The sequence below is a fragment of the Lotus japonicus genome, chromosome 2 (genome assembly GCF_012489685.1).
Source record: "Lotus japonicus ecotype B-129 chromosome 2, LjGifu_v1.2".
NCBI lineage: Eukaryota > Viridiplantae > Streptophyta > Magnoliopsida > Fabales > Fabaceae > Lotus > Lotus japonicus.
The window spans coordinates 47,874,624-47,885,485 of record NC_080042.1 but is presented as its reverse complement, the minus strand read 5'-3'; the positions used below and the strand labels follow the sequence as shown (position 1 = coordinate 47,885,485).

Sequence of the window (10,862 nt, the reverse complement as noted above, 5' to 3'; positions counted from 1 at the left end):
TTTTTAAAAATAGTTTTTCGAGGAAAATTTTGTTTAAATAAGATGCTTTCCAACTTCAATTTTTTTTTTTTTTTAATTTGAAAACAAAAAACTGAAACAGAAAATATCTTCTAACCGTTATAGTTTGTTAGAAATCATAAGTTAGAACCACACAACACCACAAAACCTTAGGCTTAAGGCAATGAGTGTGTGTGTTCTTTATTATATATGCACTTGTGCACTCGCTAATCTAGGTAATGTGAGACTTCTTTGAGCCACCACTTTATTATCTCTATTACTCCCCCTCAATTGGGACTCCATTTTTTTTTGTCTATGCCTTGCACTCCAGCGGGAACATCAGTGGTCGTCGGACTTGTGCTCCTTCGTCTGAGTCTGCCTTTCGACTTTCTTTGTCTGGGCTAGTACTCTAGCGGGAACATTGGAGTTCCTTGGACTTGTGCTCCTTCGTCTGAGTCTGAGGCCTTGGCTTGCGCAAATGGGACTGCCATTTTTTCTTTTTTTTCAATCTTTTATTTTTGCTTACCACTTGAGCTATCATTCGGGGACAATCAAGAATTATGTAAAACTATAGTCTTAAATCTAACATTTAGAAGTTACCGATCGACTTGTTGGCAAGAAGTAGAAATATAATTATTTTTTGGTACACCGAAAAGATTACACCCTGCGGCAATTAATCCCTTGACCTCTCCCCTTCAATCCTCTAACTTATTACACTTCAGCTACTATTCGAGTTATTACAAAAAGAAATACAATTTATTGATGATGGGAAGCAAACTGTAAGAAAATTACAGAAACATTTCAAATATTTAAAATATGATGATAAGAAATTGACTGACATATTAAAAGACTGAATTTCACAATTCTAAAATATTATTCGAAAGAGATAGACCTACTTCCCGCATCATTTTTTGCAGGAGCTGCCTTCTTCGATTTTCTTCTGGCAGCTGTAATTTGAAAACCACGTGCTTCTCCCATTTTCAAACCTTCACCCATTATTCTCTGCTTTCGATTACGACGATATTTGCTCGGGTCTTCAATAAGTTTTGCAATATCATAAAGTGTGACAACTTTGTCAAGATGGTAGTCATTAAAACTAATCCCAAATTGCTCCTCAATGGCGTCGTAGATCTCCAACTAAAACACATGGAATATAATTTAAATTAAAATCCACAATAATTGATGTAGGCTTCATGGCATCATCTTCGTTTAATAAATATTTTTGTTTAATATTATGATACATGGTCAGATGACATTTAATGATACTGTAATTTGACTAAAATGTCCTTATTTATATTTTTCTGGTAAGAAATAATAAATATTTTCATCGAGAAAGAAAACGTATAAATAGTAGTGAGATGTGGTTGGTGTTAATATAAAATATGGTAGGGAGAGAAAAATTATTAAATTAACGTAGAAAAATTATTAACTTAATGTATAGATAGAAAAAAGTGAGTAGAATGTGATGTAATAGATACAAGGGGTTTACCTACCATGCACAATTTTTTACTGTGTAAAGTTACACATGGGGAATCTCACCTGCTATGTTGGGTTACCTGTTTTTTTTTCTTTTTGAAAAATAAAAATTGAAATAATATTTTCTGAAAATTAAATTTAATTAGATTAATATTTAGCATTTTAGCCACATTCATCAAACTTCCTCATCTTCATCTTCATCTTCATCTTCAGCACAGTGCCACCGTTAAACCCAGAACAAAATCTTCAAGCTTTAAAATCCAGCAAACCCACAAACCCATCACTCTTTCTACCTTCTCACTTCTCTTTTTATTCAAAGGCACCTTGAATAAAAGCTTCAAGCTTTTACATCAAACCCAGCAAATTAAGTTCATCACATCTACCTTCTCCTTCTGTTTTCCTTCAAATTAACCTATGAACAAAAGTTTCAAACTTTTCAACCCAAATTTAATTAGGAAGGTTGAAACTTGAAGCTTTTCAACACAGTAAACCCATATCACTCCTACCTCCTACTTCTCTGTCTCTTCAAACCCAGGAAAAACGCAGCTTAGATATGTGTGGGAGCGTGACTGCATCAGACTTGATAGAGGAGATTTTTGTTTAAGAATAAATGTTTTTTAATTATTTAGAAAATTGAAAATGATTTAAAAAATTTGAAAATTGCACCCTTGTGCAAAACATTTGCACAAGCTTTTTCTTGTTTACCGTAGAGGGATCCTATAAAATTATCATTAATACAATATAACTAGTTAATAGATTTATAAAATTATTTGGGTTATAGTTCTGTTATTCTATATATGTACATCTTTTGCCTTAAAAAAAATGCTCACAGAATGCCTTATTACCATTTTTGTTTCATCAAGACAATCATCAAAGTTTGTCTCCTTCGTAACATTACTAGAGTCTTCTCGTATCTTCTTTACTATTTCGCACACCTTGTCAGCTATCTCTAGTACTTTATCCTGCTAAAAAACCATGAAAATAAAAATAAAAATCCAAAAGGTAGAAAGCATTTATAGAAGGAAACTTTTAATAATTACTTGCGAAGGATCTTTTGAAGTCCCCTCCTCCTGCTTTCCATTGCTAATAACCTCCATGGTGGCGAAGGATCTTTGTTCAACGCTCGATTGTCCTCCTTTTAATTTGCTGTAGATTGGGCGTACCAGTTAAAATTAAGCAAAATATTCAAGTAAAATATCAGATCTATCATTGCATCAAAATTTAATGTCTAACATATGTTATATATCCAAAAAACAAGATAAGCATTTTTTAAAATAAGACGAAATATGTGGTGAAATATTGATTTGGAAAATTAATACATTATCTTATGCTTAATAATACCAAATATTATTTTAATTGGTACAACAATCAAGGTAATGGATTACTTAATTAAAATCCAAATGGGAAAACTTGCAAATCCAAGTGGCAAATATGTACAATATTGAAGCTTCGAATAAAGTGGCTTGAAAATATGAGAGGCTAGCTAAGTAGAAACATAGTAAAAGTATAAATTGATATGAGCGAAAGAAGAACCCTTGAAAACTTGGCAGTGAAATGCACACGGCACCACCTTGCTATATAAAGGAATATGAATCACTGTTCATAGTTCAAGATGACTCGCTGTAAACCGCGTTCTCAGAATACTTTAATCAAATGAGAAATGAAATCATGTATATGTAGTACTCTTAATTATAATAAAACATAAACGTGCTTCATATTAGTACTTAGAACTGCACATGGGTTGGGTTGGATGGATTTTTCGGCTAATTAAGATCCGAACCAATCAAAATTGCTTGGGTTGAGTTGAGTTGGATTTCATGAATTTCACCTACGAACCCGAACCAAACCAATCCGACAATCTTCGGGTTGGTTTGGATGAATTGATTGGATCGCTATATTAAAATAAAAATAAATCTGAAATATGAAAAAATATTAAAAAACAAGTACTCCAAGTCTCCAACATGCAATTACATCATAAATTCATAACTACCGTCTACACACATCCGTACAACAACACATAACTAAACAAGTCCTCTAAGTTTTTAAATATGACAAATAATTACAAACAAATTAGTCTCCAAAATCTCCTAAAAATCACTCTAGTAGTAGGACTCAAAGTCTCCATAAATCACATATATACCCTACTGGTAGGTTAGGTAAAAATTAAAATTATTAAAAATATATATTAATAGTATATTATTATTATATGATTGGATTTCGGGTTGGATTTGATGGATTATAATGGAATCCGACATCCGATCCAAAGATGATTGGGTCGTAATAAAATCCATCCGATTGACCCGTTTGCCCAATCCAACTCCCATTTTTACCATTGGATCAGATTGAGTTGGATGGTTTCATTAGGTTGACCCGGCCCATGTATATGCTTGAAGAACCAGCACCGAGGACAAAGACTTTTTCACACTGAGCTTTCGCCCCTCACATTATCAAAAAAAAAAAAAAAAGACTTTTTCACACATCTAGTGTAGTTACTAGTTTGATATCATTATTTATTAAACTATAAATCGATCAGTAGTACTTTTTTGAATAATGTTTGAGTTGGGTTAATGTTAATTTGGAGTAAACAAGCAATTTGGTACCTGACTGTGTCCACTTATGACGAATAAGTTCTCATACTTTGAAAATTGTATTTTTTCGTCCCTGAATGTGTTGTCGTCGATCAAGTTTGTCCTTGGTTGTGTTTTCCGTTCGTCCCTAAGGCGAAAAATGTCAAATGACTTATTTTTTTTCCCAAGTAAGCATCCTACGTGGCAAGTTTTTTTTCCCTTCCAAAAAATAGGTCAATTTCGTCCTTCGTGGTACCAAAATCATCCCTCACTTTTCCTCTCTCTCTCTCTCTCCCTCCTCCTCCTTCTTCTTCACCATCATCTCATCCCAGAAACCACCCTAATGCAAACACAAGACCCAACCTTATTCCTCATCTTCAAATATATTCATCATTATAGAGTCTTCATCCTCAAACATCTTCATCATCATCTTAAATAAAATCCTGAAAAACCCATATTTTCCATATCTTAATTTCTCCAATAACACCATCAGATCTTATCCTCTCCTTTTAATTCCCATTTATTCTCTTATTTTTCAGATCTTAATTTCCCCCTTTCAATTTCCATTTCCACATGATTCTTTCTATTGTATTTAACCCATAATAACTAATAAGCATCAAAACTCTCTGAATTGATTCTTTCAAACACAAGACCCAATGTTATCATCGCCGCTAGTTGTAAGACCCGGATTTGCAGAACTGGATTTAAAGTTTAATTTCCGACTCACGCATAGAATCAGTGTAAGCGTGACAGGAGTTTGCCGTTTGGGAAAGTTTAATGAAGAAGAAAGTTCAGGAATTACTTGAGGATAGTACCATAGTCGTTTTAGGAGTTAGTGTGAGTCGTCTGCACACCCGCCTTATGGTGAGAGTGTCCAGAACAGGCTAATTCCGCTCTTAAAGCAATGTTTAAGCGATATTTCAAATCCTTGGAAAAATAAGAAGTTCTCTGTAACGCCCCGATTTCCGGGTGTCACTTTAGTAACCAAAAATAAACTTAACGCGGAAAAACAGGTAATTTTTTTTCGTTTGATTCCTTTGAATTAAAGCAGTAGAAAATAAAGACATAACCCAACCACTAAACTAACCAACATACATCAAATATAAACATGTACAGCCTCAGTTGCACTCCCACGTCACGCGCACTCGCAGTGACTCCAAAGTAGTACGCCCGTAGGCAAATATGTACAGACCCAGAGGTGTGAGTAAGAAAGTTTATAATTACAACCCACTAGGAGAAAGTCGGCCTCAAAATGGCCTAAGCAAAGACCCCTATGGTCCGACTGACTCACTGTGATCCCTCAGTAAGAGAACCACACAAAAGCCATGCGTCAGGAACCTACCCTGTCCCAAAAGCAAAACGAATCAGAGCTCTACACAAATATGACGCCTGCCTAACTCTACCAACCCATAACTGCTCACATAACCGAATCCTCGGCGAACTGAAGACGGCAAGTTGAAGCTCAGCTCCATGCGTCGTAAAACTCTTTTCGTCAGGTGTCCACGCTCGTCAGTCCGGTCCTCCATGACCCTTCCCCGGTACGTCGCTCGATGACCCACAACATCGATCACCCAAGCGGTGGGGGCAGCACGGTCCACAAGCTCATACCTGATCCCCCCCGAGGGAGAGACCATCGAAAACCAGTCGGCCATCGACATCTGGCAGCTGGCCGACCGCCCAAACACAAAAATGCAACCAAAGCCAAGGCGCTAGGGTCAACTCACGGAAATAAGTAGATATACACTCAACATGTGATAGGGGGTATAGATATATGTTGATATATACATATATAAACAATCCTAGCATGTTATGGCTCTAACAATGCTTAAATAAACAAACATCACACAACTCAAGTCAGAATGAATGTATGCGTGAAATGCACAATATGATCCGGATTTGTGACGCGTTCCCGTTCGCCACAAGTGAAGCATTCCCGTTCTTCACTATGGATGAACCATTCCCGTTATTCATCCTGGATGAACCATTCCCGTTATTCATCCTTGGTGAACCATTCCCGTTATTCACCATAAATGCAAAGTGAACCATTCCCGTTATTCACCATGATATGCACAGGTGAACCATTCCCGTTATTCACCCGATTGATGCAATATGGTTAGCCAAACAACGAATCGTCCTTACCACGAAAGTTTTTAGCTCACAACCCAATCTCAACAACCCAAGAGTTAGTGTCGGTCAATACAACACAACTCGGAGTAAGTGTCGGTCAATACAACACAACTCCACCCACAAGAGTACACCAGGGTCTAGTGTCGGTCAATACAACACAGCCCAAGCAACAAGAGCGCTAAGTGTCGGTCAATACAACACGGCTCCACATCACTCCCAAGAGTACTAGAGTTGTAAGGCCCGAGTTTTTAAGTTCATGCTAAGTGAATAAACTTTTTATTCACGATTAGGCTTGATGTAATGTGAAGGGAAACCTGAACGAAAGTTTATTAAATGAAATATATTTATGAAGGAGAAAGTTCAGGAAAAGTTCAAGGATTTCATTATGATCGATAAAAGTTATAGCACGAACGTTTTACGCTTAAACCTAGGTCAGAAACCCTAGTATATAGCTAATTTTCACTTTTAGGCACGATGGCAGTTAATTCCAAAAATCTTCAGAGAAATGTTAGAACTTCTCTTTTTCCATATATCACAATCGTTTCGAGGCGAAACTCTAGGATCTACGAACGTCCGATTCCAATCATCGGAAGTTTGCCGAAACCGAATCCCTGGTATTTCAAAACCCTAGAATCAACCGACAATGAAGACTTTTTCTATTCAGAGCTTCAAATGAAGATTCTACACGCGTACACCCATTTCTCTTGATGATTTCAATCTTTCTTCAGAAGGAAGTTTTCCATTCCGACATTTGATGCAAAAAGCAACTTATCGGGTAAAATAGTTTTACACCGACTATGCTGAAGGTATGAAAAACGGTAGAAAGGGGGGGGGGTTTGAATAACGTTTTCAGTACAAGACTTCCACCTTAAAGATTTTGGCAATTCTTTCGAGAACTTAAGTGCTAAAGATAAGAGATAGAAAAGCACACAAGGATTTTATCCTGGTTCACTTGATAAATCACTCAAGCTACTCCAGTCCACCCGTTAAGGTGATTTCTTCCTTCTTAGAATGAAGGCAATCCACTAATCAGGTAAGAGTTACAACTGCACTTGAAACCTACAAGTGACTAACAATTACACTGACTTAGCTTACACTAAGATTCACTCTCTTAGTCTTCTCTAGGATCCGATCAACCTTGATCTCCTAAAGGCAAACTATACAACTGTATATGAAGTTCTTGTTTACAAAGAAAGTGCTTCTAAAAAGCTTATAGTAAACACAATGAATTTCAAGATGAAAGAAAGCTTAGAATATTTTGAATATGTCTTGCGCGTGTGTATTGCTTCTACTTAGTTTCTTCGCCGCTTCTTTCAATCTTCAGCCTTTATATATACTCCAAGGATTAGGGTTGAGCGTTGCATGGGAAATGCTACCGTTGGAGGGCAGTTCTGGAAAATCCAGCTTCTGCTGTGGCTGAGAACGTTAGGTAGGTCGTCAGGAAGGTACACTTGCTTTTGTACTTGGATAGCGACTTGACCTTTTAACCTAGGAGACTTCTGATCAGGGGAATACTTCATATTGGAACTTGTGAAGCCGGTTGATCAGAGTCAGAGGGAAAGCACAGATCCTCTGACCATTGTATCTTCTGATTCTGAACTCAGAGAGAAGAACATGGCCTTCAGAGTTTCTTGCTTCTGGACTTCAGAGTTTCCACTATTCAGCTTCTGGATCTTCAGAGTCTTCTACACCATCAGAACATCTGAACCTTCAGTGTTTCTTGGTTATCAGAACTTCTGGATCTTCAGAGCTTCTAGCGACTGAGTCCACATCAGAGTTTGTATAGCTTCAGAACTTCTGAAGCTTTTCCACTGTTCATACTGAACAGTGCTTCTGATTTGTGTGAGATTGAGTTGAGGTTAGAGCCTGTAAATAGCACACTCAGAAAAACACGTTAGAGTACCACAATTGTTCATATCAAAAGGTTAACTTGTAATCATCAAAACATAGAGTTGTACTACTAGATCAAAACTTGATCTTACAATCTCCCCCTTTTTGATGATGACAAAACTAAGATTTTTGATGAACAATTCTTAAACATTAAACTGAATTCACTCAGAGTTTAGAGATATAGAATAATACTTATCCTGATGTGAATAGTTTATCTTGCTCATTCTGAATTCAAGTCACTGCTTGATTCTGAGCTTAGCTCCCCCTGAATCTAATACTTGATGAAAACGTTAGTAAAGTCTAGATTCTGAGCTAAAAAATATAAGAGTTCAGAGTGAGAAGCTTATGACATAGATGAAAAACGAATAATCAGAGCGCATAAGTGATCAGAGTCATGGACAAGGTATCAGTGTCTTGGGTATCAGAGTCAACTTAGAATCACTTCAAAAGAAGTGAAATGTATTCCTTGTATTTGCCCAGTGACACATCTATGGTCATGAAGGTGGAACTCTTAAATTCTCCAAAAGAAAAATAAATCACACTAACACATCTTACACATCAAAAACTGGGTTTACTCCCCCTTTTTGTCATAAGCAAAAAGCTTGGGGTGTGAAAAACTTAGCTTGAAGTACAAGGTACTCCCCCTTAGAGAAGGTCTAAGTTTAAAGAAAATGAAAACGATGTAAGAATCAGAGTTAGGCGAAAATAAATAGAAGAGTTAATGCAAGGGATGAACGTTTACCACCGGTCAAGTGAGTAAATAGAAGGGTCAGTTACCAAGAACTTAACCTCGAGAAACTGTAATAGCATTAACTTTCAGAGAGAAAGTGAAGCCTATAAAAAGCGTTGGAGAGAAAGGTAAGCTTCACACCTCGAATAATTTTCAGTAAGAAAAAAATGGCATCATACAACGTAGCACTAGAAGAGCTGAGGAAGAAGGCCTTTGAAGAGGACTTGTTCCTGAACATCAGGCATCCAGAGGGTGCAACTACCATCGCGGAGCTAACACGGACACTGCTGGAAGAGGACCTGCGTCCAGAGTTGGAGAGAGACCTGAAGGAATTTCTTGCCTTCGTGGAGGAGGTGCAAGAACTCAGCCGGCTTGAACTCAAGCTGCTGGAAGAAAAAGAAATCTTGGAAAAGAAGCTCAGGACTTCAGAAGAGATTCTGGAGAAAGATGAGCTAAAGGTCAGACTCAACAACATCCAGCATGTACTGGAGCGTCTGGAGAAGGATAGGTCAGAGCAGCGCCAGGAGTGCAGAAGAATGAGGAGGGATCCTCCATTCTAGATTATATGATGTAAAGAAATATGATGTAAACATAGAACAATGAATAAAAAAGACTTTTGCAAACATATGTGACATAAGTATATAGATATATATGCATATATAATCACAAACGAATAAAAGAGAATAAATAAATAAAAAGAAACAGAGTTTAACAAAAGGAAAACAAAGTTAACGAAAAAGAAGAAAAAGAAGAGATCCTAAAAACTAAGGTTTGTCAGTGCGTCTCAGAAGTTCCATCATCATTTGCTTCATCTCAATCAGCATGGATTCATGAGTGTCAAGACGTTGTTCCATGATGTCGAGTCTGGATGAACTTGTCTGAGTAGAGCTGGAAGGAACATTCTGAGCAGCTTGAGGTTCTTGAAGGGAAGCAGAAGCAGCAGGAGTAAACACAACTGGTGCAAGTCGCTCTGCCTCAGCCTCAGCTTCAAGACGCTCTGCCTCAAGTCTGGCTTGTTCAGCCTGAGCTGCTGCTTCACGTGCAACTTCGTCTGCTTGTTCTTTCTTTCTCTTGGCTTCTTCAATAGCTTCAAGAAGCTTATTTCTCTGTTCTAGTTCGTGAAGAGTCACCCTCCTAGCAAGCCTTTGCTTTGCAGCCTCAATGCTCTGACTGCCCTCTGCATGCAGGAGCTGCATCATAATTGGAACTTGAGCCACTAGCCAAGTGCTCAGATTGTTCCACTCATCAGCCACATTTTCAGCATTCTCACTGAGATCAGTCTGACCGTGCACATTGCGGAGCCTCAAAGAGGCTTCATGATAGAAGATATTGATGCACTCAGAGAGAGATGTGGGTTGACGGTGAGTATAGGGAATTATGGAGAGGTTGGGTTCAGGAGAGGCTGGGTGATTGCTGCTATGGGCTTCAGAGGCACCTTGTGGAGAACCAATGTTAATCATGGGAGCATTGGGTTCAGAGGTTCCAAGGTGAGGGTCTGAAGTTTCAACCAGAGGGTGAGGTGATCTAACCGAGGATTGGTTAGACACTGATTGTTCAGGTTCAGGGTCTGGTTGAATGGGCTCTTGTTGGTCAGGGACAGGGTGAGCTTGTTGAACTAAGGGGTCTGCCTCTTGGATAGGATTGGCCAAGATAGGTTCATCTGGGTCAACTAGACGTTCAGGTCTAGGGTCAGGATATCTCCTAGGGCTTGGACAAGTAAGGTAATACTCTTCCAAGGCAGATACCTTTTCTTTTCTAACCTCCATGAATTTTCTAATTGATTCAGAGGTATTGGAGGGAGGAGAGTCAATAACATTGGTTGGGAAGGATACAGGTGTGAAGGCTGTTGAAGAGTCTGTATCCGTGGTTCTGGCAGCAGGACGTGCTGATGCTCTGAGAGCAGAGTGATCAGACGTTCTGGGTTGTGGTTCTGTTTGGTTGGGCTCGGGTTGGTCTTGGACGATTGGTTCAGAAGATAATGGGTCGTACGGAATGGTAAGGAGAGATGTTGGTTCTTCTGACCTAGAGGTTGGGTTCTGAAGCAAATTCCAGAGAGGTGCTTCAGTAGGAGAAGG

At 38.2% G+C, this 10,862-nt stretch overlaps 1 protein-coding gene across 5 annotated transcripts; it reads right to left on the bottom strand.

Annotated features, from left to right (window-relative positions):
- Positions 1 to 731: 731 nt before the first annotated feature.
- Positions 732 to 3,039, bottom strand: LOC130738171 (uncharacterized). Of its 5 annotated transcripts, none has more exons than XM_057590094.1 (4): positions 2,911 to 3,039; positions 2,514 to 2,619; positions 2,319 to 2,438; positions 732 to 1,134 (listed from the first exon to the last, which is right to left on the bottom strand). In XM_057590094.1, exons 2-4 carry the CDS (start codon positions 2,568 to 2,570, stop codon positions 871 to 873), a joined length of 441 nt encoding a protein of 146 aa, XP_057446077.1. In that variant the 5' UTR covers positions 2,571 to 2,619; positions 2,911 to 3,039; the 3' UTR covers positions 732 to 870. The 5 variants fall into 5 exon arrangements, with proteins under 5 accessions (XP_057446077.1, XP_057446080.1, XP_057446076.1 ...); XM_057590097.1 differs by having other exon boundaries at positions 2,319 to 2,435; positions 2,911 to 3,038; XM_057590093.1 differs by having other exon boundaries at positions 2,859 to 3,031.
- Between the last annotated feature and the right edge of the window lie 7,823 nt (positions 3,040 to 10,862).